The sequence below is a fragment of the Eutrigla gurnardus genome (assembly GCF_963514095.1).
Source record: "Eutrigla gurnardus genome assembly, chromosome: 8".
Lineage (NCBI taxonomy): Eukaryota > Metazoa > Chordata > Actinopteri > Perciformes > Triglidae > Eutrigla > Eutrigla gurnardus.
In genome coordinates, this window is record NC_139922.1 from 23,744,972 (window position 1) to 23,767,341 (window position 22,370).

The 22,370-nt window shown below is 42.4% G+C and overlaps 3 protein-coding genes across 3 annotated transcripts in view; 1 reads left to right on the forward strand and 2 right to left on the reverse strand.

Moving 5' to 3' along the window:
* Positions 1-7,024, reverse strand: part of LOC311017859 (uncharacterized protein) — a 29,616-nt gene extending 22,592 nt beyond the window's left edge. Inside the window, exons 1-8 of the mRNA XM_084016486.1 lie at positions 6,802-7,024; positions 6,026-6,154; positions 5,538-5,612; positions 4,693-4,866; positions 4,414-4,559; positions 3,604-3,777; positions 2,808-3,471; positions 2,365-2,524 (exon numbers count right to left, since the gene is read on the reverse strand). Of these exons, the coding sequence (XP_083872612.1) occupies positions 2,365-2,524; positions 2,808-3,471; positions 3,604-3,777; positions 4,414-4,559; positions 4,693-4,866; positions 5,538-5,612; positions 6,026-6,154; positions 6,802-6,876 (1,597 nt within the window). The 5' untranslated portion in view covers positions 6,877-7,024. The remainder of the gene's footprint in view (positions 1-2,364; positions 2,525-2,807; positions 3,472-3,603; positions 3,778-4,413; positions 4,560-4,692; positions 4,867-5,537; positions 5,613-6,025; positions 6,155-6,801) is intronic.
* Positions 7,025-9,456: 2,432 nt separating this feature from the next.
* Positions 9,457-14,996, forward strand: cd40 (CD40 molecule, TNF receptor superfamily member 5). Its single transcript, XM_084016501.1, has 9 exons — positions 9,457-9,592; positions 10,435-10,516; positions 11,209-11,331; positions 11,435-11,581; positions 11,669-11,762; positions 12,867-12,925; positions 13,361-13,459; positions 13,563-13,585; positions 14,196-14,996. The coding sequence occupies exons 1-9, from the start codon at positions 9,536-9,538 to the stop codon at positions 14,490-14,492; spliced, it is 981 nt and encodes a 326-aa protein (XP_083872627.1). The 5' UTR covers positions 9,457-9,535; the 3' UTR covers positions 14,493-14,996.
* Positions 14,997-16,200: 1,204 nt separating this feature from the next.
* On the reverse strand, positions 16,201-17,706 carry irx7 (iroquois homeobox 7). The gene is made up of 2 exons (XM_084016556.1): positions 17,430-17,706; positions 16,201-17,158 (listed from the first exon to the last, which is right to left on the reverse strand). The coding sequence occupies exons 1-2, from the start codon at positions 17,652-17,654 to the stop codon at positions 16,394-16,396; spliced, it is 990 nt and encodes a 329-aa protein (XP_083872682.1). The 5' UTR covers positions 17,655-17,706; the 3' UTR covers positions 16,201-16,393.
* Positions 17,707-22,370: the final 4,664 nt, after the last annotated feature.

The window sequence follows — 22,370 nt, forward strand, 5'->3', positions numbered from 1 at the left end:
GCGTCCCACTGGGAAGTGGGAAGCCACAGGTGTACTTTTAATTAGGAGTGCCACATTTCCACTCATCAAATAAGCAGCATGCACAGGAGCTTTCTAGGTAAATGCCCATGTATCTGGACACAAGCTAAACGGAAATGCTCTTTCATCAGAACAAAACCACAATGGGTCTCACTGAAGAATGCATTACTTAGTGCTGAACTGAAAGTTACTATGAGGATCTTTTGACTGAAATGGTCTCAAATGAATAGCGATGGCTCGATATGGCCGACATAAGCAAAGAAGACCATCAGTGAGAACATTGGCTATCCTGTATAATTCTTAATGCCTATCATAGGTCGTTCTTTCACCAAAGAGACTCTGGTACTCGGAAACAATCCCATTTCTGCACACACAAACTTTCAGAGGGTTTCATTTAAATAGCTGTTTCAGAGAGGTAACATTCTCCAATACTTTGCACAATGGTGTCCTTTAAAGGGACATTGCGTAGATTTAGTGGCATCTAGCGGTGTGGTTGCAGATTGCAGCTGCCTGAAACTTTCCAATTGTGCGCTAACGCAAAACACAAAAGCATGGCAATATCGCTACCTCAGCAGCAAACGGCTCAACACGTCGAACTCCATGAAGAGGACCCGATATCGCATTTTATATCGATATTTTTGCACGAAAGGCGCCACATAAATGAAAATATAGCTATGAATTATATATTCCATATGTGTCATCGATCCCCAGAAATGCTACACACGAAAATATATACATACAAATTTGTAAAGCAGAACCTTTTTTGTTTTTGTTTTGTGACCCCTTGAAGGGCCCCGACCCCTGGATTGGAACTAGACTACACTATAGTTAATATAATATATGAATCACAGACGATGCTTTCTCTATAGAAGAAATAATTTTACTTGATATACTTTCAAGCATCTTGCTTCAACTGCTTCCGTTCATTGAAGGTGATGGGTGACTCCGACATATTGCAGAAGATATCTGAACACTGAGAGTTTAATTGATTTGAACGCTGTGGTGGCATCCGGAGTCCCAGCCATTAGTGTTAGAGAATCCCACCACACTTTCATCTGCTCTGTAGATATTTTTTGAAAGAATGCAATCAATACGAGCTGAGGACTTGTTGTGAAAGTCTTTAAGATTCCTGTAGAGCACTTAAAATACTATAAATAAGTGCGTGGATGATTACTGTGTTGTCTAATGGATTTTTCTTCACTCAGTGTGTTACAGCAAACAACGTAATGTTGTTAAAGTGACGATCGACGAAGAGTTCCTTCTTTATGTCTGACGCTAATTAACAGTTCTGAGTTTTTCTGTTAATTATTGATCGCCTACTTGAGATATCTGATTGATGTGTAGTCGGACTGTCTGCGGAGCTGTTGCTTTCTTTGTTAAAAACAAACAAACACAATGTAGAGATTCTGCATGCACACTGGCTCCCAATGTGTCATGAATAAATAGCGTAGCAGTGAATGAGATATGTTAGGCACGTCTATGGAGATAAATACACAAACTTGTCTCTACATTTTTCGAAAGCTTGCAGCAGAAAGATGCACGGCTTGGTTTTCCTGCAGGCCTGCCAACGCTCAACTCCTGCTCCTGACACACGTTTCCAGGTCAGAGAGGACCAACAACTCTGTATCGGGAACGGCAAATCACTGTGGTTGTCGCTCAGATCCCATATCCATATTTCATGAACATGTGAACCCTAATTATGGTGCCAGTTTGCGTGCTCACACTGATTCCATTTAGCAGCCCACCTCCACCACATCTGTATCACATCAGTGTTTGTGCCTGCTGGAGGAGATGTGAGAGGATGTTTTCTGAGATTTCCTCCCCTGGCTTGGGTCTTGAAATATACAAGCCACACACGCTCAGTTAATCAAAAGTGAAAAGCCATTCGATGAGATATAGAATGTGTTCCACTTCACAATCCCTGTGCGGACTGCGTTACTGCAGGATTGGTGACACACTGCCCCCTGCAGACTCATAGGAGGAACATCCATCTGCCTGTGTGGCATCACTACGGTGTCAACCATTGTTTTAAGAGAGCTAAATGGCAGCATTTACAGGCCCTCCCTGAAAGAGTCGTTAAATCTGCTTCCTCTTAACTGGGAAATTAATGTCTAACACTAACACTGCTGCTGCAACCATCCTGGTTAGTCTTTCTGTGTGGTGCTTCCCTCTGCTGGGTTTGATTTCACACCACAGCTTATAATATCCTAAACAAATACATTTCTATTTCTACTCCAGAAGAATGCCTTTTTCATAACAACATGACAACTATACTAATTATTATCCTGAGGAAGTCTAATCATGAAACAATATTCATACACTCGGATGAATTGTTGGGCTACTCACTGAAGTTTTGTGCAATCTTATGGTTGAGCAAGATATGCTGCGTGGGCCGGATGCTCTGCTCAGCCGTCCCCGACTCTTTAACGCCAAATTGCTCGTATAAGCGCGACGTGTCAATTTCAATCCTCCCGGTGCATTCGTGTGTCCAAAAGGTTGCTGCAATCTGCCAGGAAACAAATGAATTCAGCACGGAGACAACGCCATAATGTGAGGAAATCAATGAGAATATTACAGAAGAGCAACACTGGGGAAGACAAAACAAAGAAGGACCATGTTGCAAGATGAGGTATAATGAAGTGATAACAAGTTGAAATTCACCTTAAGGCAATAAAAAACACTGCATTTAAATATGAATATTCCCACTAATGAGACACTTTTGTAAGCGTTCCGGCGCTAAAATGTGAAAATATGGTGATTTAGGGATGAGTTTTAACTGGTGGCGTTACCTTCTCTTTGCCAACTTGGTCCCAGTGGAAAGCCTTGGTGTGTGGCTCTTTTGAATTCTTTGTGAATTTGGAGAATGAGGGTGGTGCGAGCGGAGGTGGGGGTGGTGGTCTCACGGGTAAAGGGCCTTTCGCAACCGAGGAGCCCGATTCATGGTTGAGAGGCTGTGGGACCTTGGGCGGGGGCGTGAGGGTAGAATCGGATGGTAAGGGTTGAGGGGAGGTCGGCGAGGATAAGGCAAAGACATCGGGGCTGGTTGTCGGTGGGACGGAAGGCAAAACATCAGGCCCGAGAACGGCAGCCTTCTTACCAGTGCGAGGTTTAGGAGAGGGCTTTACTTGACCGGCTGAGGGACAACTTTGACTCGTGTCACCAGCTGATAAATCTCCACCACCAGAAGTGGGATCTGCATGCTCATAATCGACTGGAGGAAAAGTCAAATTAAGAACACCAGATCCACAACTTGACTCCACATCTGTGTCCGTGTCCTCTGCGTCTTCGTCTATGCTGAGATGTTGTAGAGCCTTTTCTTCCACGTCCTCGTCCTCATCGCTGTACTTCCTCTTCCAGTCTGAACACAGTTTGTCAACGGCCTGGACCCAAGCGTCGCGCTCTCTCTGGACAGCCCCAGGAGCCGTTCTTTGATCTGGTGAGGGCACCCGGAACCTGCAATACAGTCAACAAAACTTAACTTCCCTCATTCTCAAATTATTGCTTTTATACGACTGCATTCATTTGAAGAGGAACGGCTAACGTGAAGGACAGAATTCATGGACTGTTTGTTTCATCCTCACTCACTGGTACTCGTTCTTGTGGGTGATCAGTGTGAACGTGTCAGAGCTGTGAGATCTCTGAACGCTGGTGTCGCCGTCTGACAGGTGAATCACGATGGACGTGGCCTCTGCGTCGGCGGGGTCTCGCCGCCTGAAGGGGACCAGCGTTAGCTGGCCTGGGTGGAGCTGGACGTCGTATCTGGAGCGAAATGGCGAAGGTACCGTAAGCCACAACTAAGAGGATCTGGGTTGTGTGTCAATTCCACAATACATACTAACTGTTTTCACTTTCTACTAGACTGTATACTGATTGTCATGTACTGTTTTCGCAGCTGCTATACTGGAAATCCACATACCTTCCTGTTCTGTACTATCTGTACGATTTCTGAGGCCGAAGCCGATCTTGATAGTTAAAAATATCCAATAACTTAGTGATGCAATGGTGACACTGTTCCTAAATGATATCACACTTTGATTAGCGTTTCTATCATTATTAATATGTTAATTACTGGTGGATGGATTTTCTGTTTCTGCCTGTTTCCAGTCATGCTAAGCTAACTCCATCTTGTGTAGATTTTGGACTTTTTAAGTAGTTAATTAAACTAATATTGTGTCTGACACAAATTATTACTCAAGGAGGGTTTTTTTATTAATCTTCAAACATGCACAAAAGCTAACCTCAAAATCTGCTTTCTGACAGTGTTGATTTAAAAACTATATTTGTGACTGAGAATGTGGCCACACATTTGTTATCACTAACTTTGCAGCACATATTTGTGTGTATTTGTTTGACAGTGGCAGCTTTACAATAATGGAGACATGGACACAGCCGTACCTCACCCATTTGAATGACGCCAGGCCGCCTCGGTGCAGCAACAAGGCGCCTTCCTGAAGGCTCTGTGATGCTTGAGGCTGCTGACTTGTTTCTGCATCGTCACTGTATATGTTCCCGTAAATAATCTGATTCACAAGCTGCATCATCTGAAAATCACCAGCATGAAAAAACTCCAAATGAAAGCATCAATAAAGCCTCAAATTAATACTTTCCTCCTCTTAGCACGAATCATTTTAACATAAATTATAGTTTGTAAGCGTACACTCTGTATAAATTCACCTTGTGTTTGTCCTCCACTGATGTGGCCTCCAGTTCATAATCGTGGTGTCCTTTGAAGGAAATGGTAAACCTGGAACCCTCTCCGTCGTCACAGCTCTTGACGATGGAGAAGGGAAGCTGCCGCTTGATGATGCCTTTCTCGATGCTGCACAGCATTTTGGTCTTGAAATCCATCTGCGTTTGACACAAATAAGACGATCGAATTACCGCATCTACTGTAACGTGATACAAATGATCATATTTGATCTTCTCTTATACACCGAACAAAAGTATAGACGCAACAGTTGTTTTTGCTCTAATCATTCATGAGCTGAAATCAGAGATCTTGATTGTTTAAATCTGTGTTAATGAGCACTTCTCCTTGAAAATTTGAAGCAAAAACAAAAGTGTTGCGTTTATATTTTTGTTCAGTGTAGTTTATTAGCCATGCTAGCGGGTCCAACCTGAAATTTTTTTCAAAAGTCCTTGGATGGATTGCCATGAAGGTTTTTACAGACGTGTGTGGTCCCCAGAGGATGAATCCTACTGGCATTGTTGGGTTCACACATTCATGTCTCCCTCAGGATGAATTGTTTGTGATCAAGTCATTTTTTCATCTTGGCAATACTTTGGTTTATGATCCATTTACCTGCAAATTGTATAACTTGCCAAATACGCCTCAGCTCTCGTTTGTATTTAACATTCAAATTAGCAAGACGGTGGACTTTGTACACATACGTCCTAACCACCATGTTAGCATTGATAGCATTTAGAGCATTTTACCTGAAGCTTAAAAGCACAGCTTCACAAAGCTGCCAGCATGCCTGTGTGATCATAGTGTTGTTGTTTTGTTCGTTTCAACTCACCTGTAGAACCCGCTTCTGCCACCTGTAGTGGCTGTGCTTGTGAACACTAAAGTTGTACTGAGAGGGTTTCACTTCCTGCAACAACAGCCAAGAAAATCAACTGTCAAACATGCATATCTGATAGGGAAACACCTTTTTAGTCAACTTGTGGCTTCATAAAGACGTATGAAAGAAGTGTGTTTGGATAGGCGTAGATCAAACGGCTGCAACATTCCTTCATAGAAATACCTCTGGGTTAATCAAACATTTAAAAAGCCATCCAGCCGGCTGAGCAGCTCATTTACAATAGCAATCTTTACAAGACAGGTTTCCTCCAGCTTCAGAGTTTACCAGCAGGTCGTTCACAAAGAGATATGCTCCACCACTCCAGTTTTCAACAGCTGTTTCCAGTGAAAAGGCTCCAAAGACCCGCTGTACCTGACCAAGCACCAAACTCAGGCCGAAATCCTGGATCACATCATACTGAGGAAGTTTTAAAATGCTGGTACCTCTTCAGCCACGGTCTTCTTCTTGTGCAGCTGCCTCCCGTCCATCCTGGCCTGGTTCAGAGCATCCTCGATGGACAACTCTCCGCTCTTCACCTTGTTCATGATGCTCAGCTGCATCTCATTGCTCAGCTGAAAGCACAACAGGGCCCATTTTCTTTCTTTTTATGTCCGGATCTAAAACGTCGTCCCTATTGTGAACTAAGCATACTGTATGAGAACAATTCTGGTTAATATTCTCCCAAATATGCACTGTAATATGAGCCCTATAGGAGTACTACTACGAAGACATTTCCAAACCTCCGTTCGGGCTTTCATGCTCTTCTATTTAACCCTCATGCAGTATTTTTTGCTTCTGCAGATTTTCATCAAATCTTTTCTGCTACAAGATGAGTCAGTCTCAGATCATGGATTTGTAAAGAGGAACCGCTGCTTTGCGATCAGCATCAACATCTGTATGATTCATGCGATTACAGGAATGCATTGTCTTCCAGTCATTGTCAGGTAATATTTCTGAGTAAACTGGTGGATTCCTTTGTGGGGAAACTACTAACGACAGGGAAGTCAGGCTGAATTGAGGAAGTAAGACATGCTTGAGAGACTCCCATAAAGCAAATGGTTTGTCTCCTCTTGTGGCACAGATGTGTCACTAATGGAAGTGAGAGGGCTGATCTGCAGAAGCGTTTACACGTTTAATGGTAAAATAGGACTTGAAACATGCCGTTAAAAGAACGTATTGCTCGTTTGTTTGCTTCCTTGTATATGAAGTGAAATCTTACCTGTGGCAAGACCTCAACACAGCCGTCCATTCTAGATGGAGCGTCTTTCTTCTTTGATCCTAAATTTGGCATCATAATCGTTAAGATTTCACACAAAAATCCATGCAAACCGCTCAGTCCACGAAACCGATCCGCTGTTATAGCAAAGTTCTGGTTTTTTCCCCCTGAAGCAAAGACCTGAGACAACAGTCTGCGTGTCTCACCGGGACAAAACAAAACTGCTGCTGTGATTTGTGTCACTCTTCCTTATCACCGCCCTCTTTCAGCTCAGGTTACACTTCTAGCAGGGCAGGTAGGGGCAGTTTGGTCACGCCCACCACACAACAGCAGAACTTTCCAGTCAGTTAACATGTCTCCACATGCAACACAACAGTGTCTTATCTGCTGCTCAACCTGCCTGACCCCGGCAGAGACCCCTGCAGCTCTTTCCCCATTACCATTACAATACAATCAAATACACCAATCATGTCCTCTCAGCAGAACTCAGATATAAGTCTACTGTACAGTTTGCACAAGTTGAGATTAAAGGTTGCAATGCTTTCAATGTGTCACTTTTTAGACGGATTATTTTACAGCTTAAAATGATTGGCTACATACCAACAATAAATTTAATTTAATTGTCAGTCCACTAATATTTCAATCATATTGATTGTAATACTTGTACAAAGCCAGGAAAGGGGAATTGCCTTGTGGATTCAATAATTTGGGATTCAAGCAGCGACTGTCAAGTTCCACAAAGCCTCTCCGTAATAAAACGTGCACATTAAATGTTGAATTTAGCCTCTTTCACTTTTCCCTGACGTTATTTATTTTTTTCTTATTGTAAGACAAAACACAGAGAGCAACACCAATGCAACTACTGCTGCAACTGTCCTTGAGTTCAAAATTAAACGTTACTTTAACTCATTTTGTCTTTTATTTTGTAGCTCAGTTTACATTTACAATATACTGCATGTGGTTTTTGACTATTTATTTATTGTATTTTAAGTCTTCTTGTGTTTTGATGTTTCTATCAGTAATATCTATAAAAGTTATACCTATATTCTATCAGATTCATATGTAGTCTTATATCAACTTAATTAAACGCTAAGTGAAGAATATCATCACCTTTAACACGGACATCCTGAGGAAATTCATAACAACAGATTGGAACTTTTATTAATGACAGTTATCCATTGGAATTGTCAGCTAAACTGTTCAGAACTTTTAATGGGAAGTCTCCTGACTGAAAGTGGATTTTTAGCCTTTTATGTAATTTTACAAAATGGTATATGTTATTTTTATGTAGCAACAGGGAAGCACGTGACTGGGAATACATTAAACTTAATATTTCCAGTCACTTATTCAAAATGACATGTGTTACAGGGGGTCACACAAACCGGATGCAGGTGAAGCCTCAGGTCTGATATGAGGGAAACGTACAAAGTTTACAGGTTTCATAACGTAATGGATGCAGTTTCGTCTGACGTAATTGCATGAACAGATGCGCAAAAACAATCTGAATGTCAACTGTTTGGACTCGGACAAAATCGGCACATGCGCACACGTAATGGACGTGTTAAATGGCAAGTGCGCATGCGTGAACAGTATAGAAACACCATCAGCTACATGGTGACGGTGTGGGGAAAACCTCTTGGGGATTCCCTCAATCGTGGCTCTCCAGTTTGGCCACAACAGTAATGAAAGCAATAACATTGGTGAATTTCAAGAGAAGCGTTGTAGTCTGGGAATAATACAGTTGATGACTTCATAACTGTATAATTTCCCCCCAGAAAAACCTTTAATTCGATACAGCACATACAAAAATGATATTTTAAAATCCAACTGCTAGAGTGTAACTAAGTACATTTACTCAAGCAGGCTTCTGTTCCTGTCATGCATGTATTGAGTATGATGTTGTGCAACGTCATAATTCCACTCCCAGAGGGAGATATTGTGTTTTTTTTTACCCCCACATTACATTTGCAGCTGGTTTCTTTATAGATTAACATTTGAAAAAGAAACAATGAGTTAAACATATTAAATACAACCTGTTGGTGTAGATTAAAAACACATTTAATAGATGCATGAAATACTTGAAATTAGCTCCACCTCTGCAAACTGCAACAATAAAAAACTGCTTGCACATTTATGCATCTGTAATAATAATAATCTAATAACATAATACATAATTCCTCTTGTCGTACTTTTACTTTTGATACTTCAATAACAGCCTTCGAGTGCAAATCGATCAGTATTTCCTGTCGTGGCTGTGGTGTTGATATATGAGGAGAATAATATTACATTTTTGTATCTTTCTTGAATGTAGATATCATTATCATTTTTGTTGATATCATTTTTCAGCGTGCGTATTCGTCATCATAATAAAATAGGGATAGAATAACACGCACAGTCATTCCATCTAGGCTGATAACATTCAACGTCATTAGCAGGAACTACATCCTAATAATACACAAATATAGAGAACAACAACAACAACTTTACAGGAAAGGCAGACCAGGAGTACATTGTCTTTCTGGATGTGAGATTACATTGACATTCTGTACATTTGAGGAAACGGGCTGTCAGACCAGATACGATCATACGAATGATTATATACTCGAAATGGTCAAGTGAAAAAACTACACAGGAAATACCCTCCGGCAGCTCCTCCTCCCTTTATATCGAGTAGAAGAAGGCAGACGCTGATCACAGAGGGACTGGCGCACACTGCGTGGAAGCAGAGCGCATCGACATGCCGAGACGAAAATTCTCTATGATGCTGCTCCTAATGTGTGTGCTGGGGTTCACGGTGAGTAATCTGATTACTGGTCCTTCGTTTATTATAGATCGGGGATTAATTGCGCGCGTTATTTCGCGGTGTAAAGCTGTGACGCATCTCTGCTAAACGTTACTTTCGCTTTCGTTTTGCTCGCAGCGGGAGCGCGCTTAAGGGTTGAAAACGCGCGACTTTTTAATGATTAAAGGATTGTAATCCTGAAATAAATGAGTGCTATTAATGAATGTGGCGTGAAGTTAGAGCGACAGGGCGTTCAGTCTCAGAGCTAACAGCTTCTTGAATGTTTGGGACTTTCCGCCACGCCCCTTCCTTTAGGGGAAGTCAACCACCAGGTGCGGGAGCTTGAAATGGTAGAAATACAAATGGGACATCACATGACATGTCACAACATGTTAAATGTCGTCTAAAATTGTGTGATTTTTATTTGACATATTTCACAGCCTGATTTGAATGTCTTCCAGACTTAGTTTAAATGGCTTCAGTAAGCTAAATTCAAATAAATGGTTGATGTATAAACTATGATGATATTGCTATAATTTCAAGTGTTTTATGTTCCATATTAAATCTTTAATGTTAACATATCTATGTAAATGTAATATGCCATTCTCTTTGTTTACTTCTTATTAAATTCCTCCGGGCTTCTCCTGGTGTTTCAAGTCACAACGCTATGAACTGTGGGTAATTCCCACAGGCAAAGTCTGCGTCGATGCTGTATTACGGAAAGTGGGCATGAAGGGCTCAAAAGGTCAGCAAGCGAGCCCTCGTGATCCTGGCGGTTTGACGGTGGGACGGCCCCAAACCCACAGGATCTTAACGAGAATGCGTGTTTATCCATCGCTCTTGTTGTCTTGCAGGCGATGAGCGGCGCTCAGCCCCGCTGTGACCCCATCACTCAATATGAGAAGGAGGGCCAGTGCTGCAAGATGTGTGGCCCAGGTACGTCAACATGCTCTGCTGACTAAACATGTTTATTACAATTGTGTTCCATTCGCTGACTAAAGAAAATGTAGGAACTTATATTAAGGTGTGAATGTAATGGATTCTTTCCTTTTATCCATCTGTTAAATCGAAGATGTGACGATTATTTAATACATTTTTCAAAAAATTACATTTTAGCTTCTCAAAAGAGATAATTTACACCGTTTCACCGTTTTATATTATTGTGAAAAGAATAGTTTGGGGATTTGAACACATTTTAAGATGTCACCTTTGAGGCATTGACGTCATTGACGACTAAAATAAATTGCACACAAAAAAAAGAAGCAGATTGCAAACCACATACGCCCCATGAGAAACTTCAGCTTCTTGTTTTTACACTTACCGGTAGTCATTTTAGTCCTACTTTTGTACTTATGAATCAAATCAGACGTCATTTCTGAGCTTTAGAGGTGCAGGTAGATGGATTTAGTTACGTTTAGGCTGGGCTAGCTGCTTCCCCCTGTTTCCAGTCTTTGTGCTAAGCTAAGCTAACCGTCTCTCAGCTGTAGCTTTGTGTTTAACGGCTAGACATGAGATTTTATCCGACTCTTTCTTCTCAAAATGTCAAACTTCCCTCTCGAAGCCACAGCTGTTACGATACTTGAGACGGATTATATTGCACAGTTGTGCTTATTTTTGCTGTTTTTCAGGGACCAGAATGCCGTCCTCCCATAGTTGTCTGGATCCTCAGTGCACACCATGTGCGGATAATGAATATCAAGACAGATACACGACTGAGATCAAGTGTCAACTTCAGCCATACTGTGACCCAAGTAAGTTCAATCAAGCAAAGCAGGTTCCTGGACATCAAAATGCATCAACAAGACTCTAGTTTGATCCGGCGTGACTTATGACCCGTCATCACTCTCCTTCCAGATCTAAACTTTGAGGTTGTTGTCTCCAAGAGCAAGGAGAAGCGAAGCCCCTGCATGTGTAAAGAGGGATTCCATTGCTCCAGTGAAACATGTCTTACCTGTTTTCCTCACAAGAGGTGTGGACCGGGACATGGGGCTCGACCTAAAGGTACGGCACGTTTGATCTCCACGTGAAGGATGTTCCGCTTCGTCTTTTTTGGCAATGTGCTGATCTGTCGTGTGTGCTGTTTGGTAGGCAACCACACGCATGACACGGTGTGTCAACAATGTGCTGAAGGCACCTTTTCTGCTGAATCCTCCTGGGATGGTCCCTGCAGAGCATGGACAAGGTAAGTGTCCAACACCCAGAAGTCTCACAACTAGAGCCTCAGGCGTTTGTCTTCCAGACTGATGCATGAACATGGAAGTTATTTTACCCTTTAATAAGTCATATAGTCAGATAGATAGATACTTACTTACTTACTGACTTGCACACTTACTTACTTACTTACACTTACTTACTTACACACACTTACTTACTTACACACACTTACTTACACACACTTACTTACTTACACTTACTTACTTACACACACTTACTTACTTACACACACTTACTTACACACACTTACTTACTTACACACACTTACTTACTTACTTACACACACTTACTTACACTTACTTACTTACATACACACACTTACTTACTTACTTACACACTTACTTACTTACTTACACACACTTACTTACACTTACTTACTTACTTACACACTTACTTACTTACTTACACACACTTACTTACTTACACTTACTTACTTACACACACTTACTTACACTGACTTACTTACACACACTTACTTACTTACACTTACTTACTTACTTACTTACACACTTACTTACTTACTTACACACACTTACTTACTTACTTACACACTTACTTACTAACTTACACACTTACTAACTTACACACACTTACTTACTTACTTACACACTTACTTACTTACTAACTTACACACTTACTTACTTACACACACTTACTTACTTACACTTACTTACTTACTTACACACTTACTTACTTACACACACTTACTTACTTACACACTTACTTACTTACACACACTTACTGACTTACACTTACTTACTTACTTAGTTACTTATTGATCCCCTAAGGGAAATTCGGGGTCCAAGTAGCTCAAGACATAGACATCACACATAGCATACACATACACACTATTAAGAAACAAGTATTCAAATACACAGTTTAAAAAGGATTGTTAAGAAGAGAGATCCACATGATCAGTAAAGTGCAAGTATGTATGTAAGGTGCACTTTGAGATGTCATTAAAGGTCACTAAAGGAAACCAGTACGCTTGAATGGACCACTTCAGGACAAATAATGGGCTGAATCTGAAACCAGGAATCATCCTTCTAACACTATGAAAAATGATTTTCAGATGTACAGTTGCAGAAACCATTAAGTTCTACTCAACGGACGTATCTGACTTCATCTGTGGTAAGTTCTGGGACGTTTCTCACGTTCAGCTCGCCTGCTGCCTGCAGCTGTGTGATTTTTTTTTGGTGGCGACTTACTCAAAACGAAACCCTGGATGCGATGAAATGGTACGTCTCGTAAATCTATGTCGGTCTGTGGTTTCCGAGTGTGGGATTAACACTTTTCAACTACACGCTGTTTACACTACATGTCTAGACTCTCACTTTTTAGTCACATTTTTTTTTTTTTTTTAAGTAGGTATATGGGACACACCTGCTTCTTTGTGCTCGCTCTGCAGAAATGTAAACGTGTGGCACAGATATTATTCTGAATAAACACCCATTCCACTCAAATGATGTAGTCATGTATTATCGGAGATCACACATTGTGAAAGTGACACTGCTGGGTGGATCGCTGTGCGGTTAACCGTTTTCTCCATCTGTTCTTGTGTTGCAGAGCCACGCAAGCGGTCACATGTGGTTCTCATCTGTGTGGTTGTTTTTTCATTGGTGGCTCTTCTACTTCTAGTTGTTCTTGGATATTTTCTACGCAAAGGTACGCTGCGCTTTTAATGCTCTCTTACATAACATGTTTCAGAAGTCCACTTAATGTACTGATATTCTCCAATTTGTTTTTCCTTCTGTGTTCGGTAAACCAGGAGATGCAAAAAAAAAGATGAAGGTAAATGTGATTTTTTTATTATTATTATTATTATCCTATGTTGTAAACTGACAGAAGTAACCAGTAATATTCTGAAAACATTTTAAATGGTAACACTCAAAATGTTGGAAAGCATGATGTTACTTCCTGTCGAGCAAAACTTTAAGGAATAGCTTGACATTTTGAGAAATGTGCTGACTCGGCGTCTTGCTGAGAGTTAGATTAGATGATGGATACCTCGTTTATATCTGCGTGATAAAAATGTGAAGCCGTAGCCTTGAGGGTGATTAGCTTTGCCTCACCAGTTAACATTGTTGTGTTGTGTTTATTTAATCCGTAGAAAATCTGAGGTTTGAAAACAAGCGGTTTTCAGTGTTTATGCTAAGCTAATTGCCTGCTGGTACTAGAGTCATATTTAGCATGTGATCGACATGAGGCTGGTATGATAATCTCATTTAACTCCTGATAAGGCGAATTCCCAAGCTCTTATTTTGAAATTGCATTTAATTTAGGCTCTCCAGTTAAACTGTTGACCTTGAAATCATAAAAACAACTACTTAATGTTTCCCCTATGCCCACAGCTGAAATGTAATCTATATTTCTACATTTGAACACTGTTTCGCTCCATCAGGACTGCTGTGAATCACCATGTCTCGGGGTAAAAACGGAGCCGCCGAGAGAAACCGAAGAGCTGATGCCGAACCCGGCGGATCGTACGGAGGAAGAGGCCGCGACGCCCGAGCTGCTGTCTACGCAAGAGGAGGGCTGTGTGATGTCCGGTGTGCCGGAAGAAAACGAGGATGAGCTGAGCCAGGAGATGTCAGGAGAGGCAGTTCTCACTGAGAATGGAAACTTAGTGACTCAAGAGAATGGGAAGACATCGATCCTCTCCCGACAGGAATCACAGCCGAAGACTTTTACAGACTGAAACCAGCCGCTGAAAGACAGTATGTAATTATGAATGTAAGCTGTTGTGCGTTGTTGCCCCCGAGTTTCTATTGTGTCTAGTGTCAACAATGAATCCATGTGTTGAAATAATGCCGTTGCAGGGTAGCTATAGTGGTTTGCAGTGTGGCATGTTTAGTAACTGCATTAGTTTAGAGTCTGGCAGCATGTTTTTAAGTTCTGAGCTAATTTTTCACTTTGTATTTAAATTGTGTATTGATGACTATGTAACTTTTCAACAACAACAAAAAACACTTATTTCCATATTTGCACGAGGTACAAAGCTGTGTCGTGGAGCTATTTATGCATAGAAACATGTCATTTAACAACATGCTATTTGCATTGACTTGAATTTTGAATGAGAGTTTTTTTTTTTTTTTTTCTTTCTAGCAATGTGTAAATCTGTCGAAATGGTGACACGAAAAGCGAGACACTTCCCAGAGTGCCTTGGGCGAAATAAAGAGGAAGTATGTGTCGCAATTTGAAATGTATTTTTACTCGTGTTTGTTTCCATTTCCGAACAATGGCAGCATTAAAAGTATGCCGAATTAGCAACAAGCAGTTCCTCTTTTCATTGCGCCCACGGAGGTGCGGACTTCTCTTCCTGGTTTGCTTTGAGGCCACAGAAAACTTTGAAACGTGAAGATTCTCGGGCAGGTTCTTCAGTTGAGGAGCAGCCATGACTTCTGAGCAGATTTTATGGACGTTTATTCATGATGGACATTGGACATAATGACGTCATCGGAAAGTGTAAGTCGCTCTCACTTTTTAGGCTGCGTGTACTAATTTGCATCTGTCGCTTTCACCTCCCAGCACAGGTGGAATGAAATGAATTGTGCTGTAGTTGCTCTCGGTTGCCACAAGGGGGTGCTGAAGCTCCTCTGAAGAGACACTACAGTGCCCAATTGCTGGATTAAAATCTTTAAAACTGAATCTGGAAATCGAAACTGTGCCAAAGTGTCGTAAATTACCACTGCAACAAAAAGGAAGATCCACATTAAAATGAGTTTTATCAGTAGTTCCAAACAATTGGAAGTTTAATGATATTCTATTATATTCATCTGTTTGCTGGGCTCAGATAAGAGCTAATCTGTGGCCTCTGTTACCGTTTGTAGGGATTTGCGCGGAGAGGTGAGGCCAGAAGACGAGGCAGCAGCGTTCCCAGGGGCATTCTCATTATCCCCGGATTAAACGAGGTACAGCCCTTTTGAATTTACATGGAGACCTTATAAGACTTTTAACAGACCTGTGAGTTAATTTCATGTGAATTTTATATTGTATTCTACCTGAGGATAAAATAACTCAAATGAACCCTTAACATCAGTTTGCAGTCACAATGTAAGAGGTTTGAGGGTCTGGAATAGTTCAAAGTGTTAAAGCAGGGATTACGCAGCAACAAATTGACCAAAAACCTGTTTGGGAAGATTTAATGGCCTTCTCGTGTTTTGATATGCAAAGTGGGGCCAATACTCATCCGGGTGACACGATTAACCAGACTTCTAATTTAAGTTTTACATGATAATTTAATTAGCTGTTTAAGAAAATCCTACCTTGTGTTTAATTTATCAGGATTAACATATCGGAGCTTCGCGTTTTTGCAGGATTTAACATGAAAGAGAAACCATTTCCATTTCTTCAAAGGTGAACTTTATTTAAACAAAAATAGTTCTTCACGAATAGACAAAGGGAACATAATTTACATGTCTGCGATGGAAAAATATATCTTACATTTATGTACAAAATAGCATGTTAAGTCTTTGGTCTCTAAAGGGATTTTCATTTCACTGCCAACTTCAGGAGTAATCGAGCGCGTCCCTGAGGTCTGGAAGGTTTTTAAAGTGCAAACGATGCGGACGAAAAGTCTCTTGGTGTCTCCAAACACACTCAGATAATCTCACGAGTGGTGTAACACGACGGGACGAACAGTCCGTTCCTCGAAGCCCACTCGGCCCACAGTTTCCCGGCCGGGTGGTAGATACTGTCCAGGGGTTTCTTCACGGTCTCCGAGGTGGCGGTCTCGGCCAAAGACCAGATTTTGGGTTTCTGACTGGCGGCGTTTTCTTTACCCTCCGAAGCGGGTCGCGTGTGATCGGAGTCCCTCTGGTCCACCTTCTTAACAAGTGCTAGTCCCCCGTCTTGGTCCTCGCCGCTTGGCTGCTGCGGCATCTCCAAGCGCGCGTCCACGGACGCCGAGCAGTCCAACGCGCCCTCCTCCACGCGCTCGTCGTCTTGCGCGCGGTCACTTTGAGGCTCGTCCTCGTCCAGGTGACAGTTCTGCATGTCGGCGTCGTCGCTCTCCCCCTCCTGCTCGTCGTCCTCCTCCTCGTCCGACTTGCCCTTGCACGCCCAGCTCACCCGGTTCTCCTTCTTCAGGCGGCGCCGCGCGTTCGCGAACCAGGTGGAGACCTGCGTGAGGCTCATCTTGGTGATGATGGCGAGCATGATCTTCTCGCCCTTGGTCGGATACGGGTTCTTCAGGTGCTCGTTCAGCCACGCCTTCAGCGCCCCGGTGCTCTCCCTGGTGGCCACTTTGGCGACCCTGCCGGGGTCCTCGGCTGCTCCGGGGCGGTACGGCGGGTAGAAAGCCCCTCCGCGAGCCAGCAGCGCGTGATGGTAGGGAGAGGCGGCCTTCAAGTCGAAACCGTTGTTCTGGAAAAAAACAAGAGAGAGAGAAGGAGCGTAAGAGCGAGCGGAGGAATCTCGATCGTGCGCAATTACGCACAGATTTGGCGACCCTTGACCCAGAGCGCGCAGTTAAATGACTTGTGACCGAACTGCAATGAAGGGAGGGATTCATTCAGGAAGAGTCTTGAGACTTTGTTTGGCAAACACAACTTCCTTTAATGAAGATGAGTTGTTGTTGTTTAGCTTCTAAAAGTTCAGGGTTTCCTCACAGAAAGTTTTAGTAATGGTTTCTTACCATGTGTGCGAGGTGCCTGTGGTGCGGGTAGGGGATGAAGTTGTATCCCTGTAGTCCCGAGTACGTGATTGGAAGTCCAGCTGCCATCGCAGCCAGATGTTGAGCCTGCTGCTGCTGCTGTTGCACCCCCGGCGGGCATCCCAGCACCGGGATCTGGTATCCGGTCGGCATGCTGATGCTCCGTTCCAGGAAAAAGCTGCCAATTCCAGTTTGCGATGCGGGCATCTTTCCTGCGTCCCAGCTATTCGGGTTTGAGTGGCGATCCGCCCTCCTGGGTCTATTTATATCCACGCAGCTGCCAGCCTGTATTTGCAGGGGAGGGGGGGAGGAGGAGGAGGGGGGGAGGTCCCACTGGCAGTGACTGACAGCTCCGTTCAAAAGACCCACGGCTTTCACTGGCAACAAATCCCATCAAAGAAGCCCTCCGCTGTTCCTTTTAGCGTCCTCGTAGAGGCGAATGTGCGCTGCCTATCGCTGCACACAGAGGCTGAAGTTTCAATTCAAATGCATTTGGAGGCGAATAAAGACTCATAGAATTAACCACCAGCTCCATGTAACAATCAAACAGGCCCTTCTTTAGTCTTTATTTTATTAGGTTTTTAAATAATAGTCCCAAATAAAACTCCACAACTCATAAAAAATAATAAGCTACACTTATTATTATGACCTTTTATTAGTTTTAATCGTGTTTTTTTTTTTTTTTTAAGTTTTTGCTTTACCTCTTTTAATCTTTACGACATGGAAAGTAAATCTTTTAACACCTGGTGAATCCAGTTAACAACGTCCCGCCAGTCTCTCCCGCTCCGTCACCTACAGATCTGGACGTTTGTCAATCGAATTAACTCCTTCAGAAACATTTAAATGTCGCCAATAAACAATTAAAGTGGCTCAAAGCGCGCGTAAACGTGTCGCTATGGGAAGGATTGTGACATTTTCCCCCCCAAAAAAATAAACTTTCATGCGATATTTAAGAAAAGAAAATCATCCACCGTCGTTATTGCGTCTTTCAGCTTTTTCTTTATTTGCTCGTTGATGGAGTGAAGCCAACAAAGTGGCCTTTAACGCGTCGGCCTGTTCAGAGCGACGCAGCGTCGCGATGGCCCTAATTAAACGAGGTTAAGTGAAACAGGTGTTGACTAATGTATATGATAATTGTGAGATAACAGATCTGTGTGTGTGTGTGTGTGTGTGTGTGTGTGTGTGTGTGTGTGTGTGTGTGTGTGTGTGTGTGTGAGATAAGAGGAGAAGATTACACTTCTTATTCCACTACCCCCCCCCCCCCCCCCCCCCCTCCATGTCCTTCAAAGAGTTCTGTGTTTGGGTTGGAGGAAGCTTCACCTCTCCTTATCTTGCATAATTTATCATTTTGATTATTATATCAGGTATTAAGGGGTTTGGTGCTGCTGGTGTTAGCATGTTAAGGACAAGGCGATGCAGGGTTGATATACCTTGAAGACCAACAGCATTCTTACTGTGGTTGTCTTTTTATTCTAAACCCAAAATGTCAAAGTCCAGTTTTTAGATTTGAAATGTTATGAGTTGTAATTTGACTCATGAATACAGTTTTTTCACTTTTCACCACAATAGCTTGTTTGTTCCCCACATTTGCTTTGATTTTTAAAATCTGAGCTGATTTCTAAAGCTGATGACGCATCAAAGTATTTCTGCTATTTAACTAACATGTATGCACGTATAAATCAAACATCTGAGCGTTTGCATAGAGTCTGACTTCATATACACTTCATATGTTACAGCAGCAGTCTTTGTATTTTTTTTTTTTTTCAGAATCATCTGAGACCGAGAAGTTCAACTATGTGACACATTGATTTTTCTAGTTGCAGCAAGTTTCCGCTCAGTTGTTGTTGTCGAGCTACATAAGGTTATACAGTCTAATACAGAACAGTGAACTCCTTCATGGAGGTTAGAATGATGCTGCAACAGATTATGAAATACTCACACAAGTTGCTTTAAAGCAAAATTAGACGGATTGTGAATTTATTTATTTTTTTAATGGAGAGAAGCAAAATACAAAGTTGCAAAATCTCCAAATCCAATGATTTCAAAAGTGATTTGGTCTCTATGGATAAATTAATCTTACAAATGATGCTCAAAAAAGGTAGTTGTGCAAGTTACGACAATTTATACACTTAAACACTATTTCAGTATCCACCATGAGGAAGAAATTAATACATTGTAGTTTTGTAGATTTCTGTTTGCTCCTAAAACACGACTTTGACCTCTGAACTGTGGAGAAATGATACGTATTATCAAGTTCCTGCTTTTTAGATGGCAAGATTTGCTCATAATAATAATAAAAAAACTGAATATATTTTATTTTTTTCACATGTTGTAGACTGAATGTTTGATAAATCAAATAAATATCAGATTAATTTATCATTTAAATGCATGTTTCCAACCTCCTGTCTCGTTTCTTCCACCAGAGCCCCTAGTTATCCTCAGAGGGGTTTCTAATATGTTGCATGATTGATAGCAGATCGTTTCTAATTGTGAACAGAGAGAGAGAGAGAGAGAGTGAGGGCGAGAGATACCGGGGACAGCCTCAGATAAAAAAGTGGTAAAGGTTGAGGGAGAGGAGGAATTTATTTGGGTGGGGTCCACAGAACCTAAAGCAAATTTGAACAAGAGCAACAATGGGCCGACTCGAGTGCAAAGAGAAGGAGGCCTATGGCATCAGGAGTCTACATCTCCCAACACAAACAGCTCAGGGCAGCGGCCTTTGTCCCCCTCGTAGGACTCCTTTTCATTCTCTTCCTCTTTCGGCAGCTCCGCTCACAATGCAGGTGTTGCTCTTACAGGATCGACTCTGCGGCGTTTGCCGTTAGGATGTCGGTCGTTTGCGGCGGAGAGAAGTGACCAAATGGAAGAGGATTGTCCTCGCTACCCGAGGAGATACAGTACGAGATAGCGGAGAGGACGGAATGATAAGAGAGTCGGCCCTCTGTATTGAAATAGTGCTGCGTGCTCTTCCTGTTTTATCTCCCACAATCCTTTGCATATAACACAGAACTCGCCACACAAGACTTTGCTCGGCTCCTGGCTTCGGAGCAAAAATACAGAACGACGGTTGCTAAAGGAGCTAATGAGCAGGTCGGGACAAAAGTTTAAGGTGTGACCTCAATTACAGGCAATCCCCCTACCTGCGAGTCGACAAAGGGACTAAACATGCAATTAGAATAGCTGGTGGTTAGGTGTGAACAAGACAACAAAAGCCCAAAGAGAATCCACACAGTATTCAACACCTTTTGCTTGTTAGTTTATTTTTACTACAGCGGACGCCGAGAGTGGGAGAAAGTTGACAGACGGGCTCAAAGAAACTGAGAGAAGAGGGGAAAGAATTATACTTAAGTGTATCACGTGAAAAGTACTTGGTAAAGTATTTAAAATGTCTTTTCAGATCTTTTTTGACACGTTTATATATATATATATATATACAGTATATATATATAGGAGCCACTGATGGCAAATCCCAACAAAGGGGAGAAAAAAAGCAGAAATGTAAGAAGAATTTACATAGTGAGAGGCATGGAGAATAAATTGACAACAAATACATAATGGTCTCCAACCAGAAGTCCCTAATGAGATTTTCCTGGGGCAACCAACACAAATGGAGAGATGTAAGCAAAGTGTGAATGTTATCAAGCTCTCCCACCTCTTTACTATCTGACCCCCTCTGCCCCCAGACCCCCTTCCACTCTTTGTCCTTTGTCATTACTCTTATCAGCGCCACTCTATCATTCTTTCAAAATAGAAGTGGCGCTGAAACCGCTTGCAAATGTAAGTATGTCTTTGTTTGGGGGCCGGGCAGGGGCCCGCCTCCCAGCTCCCTCCTGGGTGCAGCCTGATTGACGGCCCTCCGCTGGGTGAGTGACAGGCGGCGTTGGTTAGGGCCGTGACGGTCCTGCGTGACAGCTGGCGCTGCTGGTTGCGTCTCCCTGTGTCGGGGCCCACGGTGGATGGGTGGGTGGGTGCTGGGCACCCCGGGGTCCCTCGGCAAAAAGGGCCCGGGCCCGGTCTGCTGCGTGGCCCAGTAGGAGCTTGTCATTGCAGATCAGCTGGTTAGCGTGCTGCACCCTGTTTGGACACGAGGGTCCCGGGTCCTCTCTGAGTGTTACAGCAGCGAAGAGTGATTTGTTTTGGGTTTTTTAACCTCAGATGTAGATTTTAATAAAGGTAGGGATGTCAGTGTTTCACTGCCCGGGTGTATTTCTGAGTCTAACGAAGGGGAATTAGAATGAATTCATACAATTCAGTTCTTTACTAACGACGCAAGCAGCATACACATGATTTATATCGTAGTTCCACACGTTAGATTGTAGTTTTATGTACTTCTCCTCCTATTAAGATATTTTACAATAACGTCATTCGTTATTTGTTTAACATATAAACTGCTAAATAAGTGTTACGGACCATTTATTACATGATTATATGCTGCGTATGAATGCTATGTGTTGCCTTTTTTTACCATATAAACGCGTTACGTTGCAGTTTCTCCACCTCACACACATCGATCTTTAGACACACCGGATCTCTTTCCCTCAACCCGACCGTTTTTTTTCCGACCACGATCTAAATTTAACGCAGCATCTCGAACGCACCCAAGTTGGTGCGTCCATTATTTACCCCTCTAAAGCCTCACAGAGAGCAGCTAATGAGGTTATTGGGCATCTGTGACGTGACATCTACATTTTGGCCTATTTGTGAAACAATGGTAACAAGGAAGCCCGGGACATTGGGCTCTGTGTTTTCCAACTCAAAATAACAAAGCCAAGCAGCCGCTGGTGGGAGGCTGTGCTCTCATGGAAATGAGCAACTGAACCAACAATGTAGCGCCTAATCTCTTCAGAGAGAGGAATCAGTTACACAGCAGTATGCACCCCTCAATGCTTTTCATTAGAGTCAGCGTGCTATTGAACCAGTCAC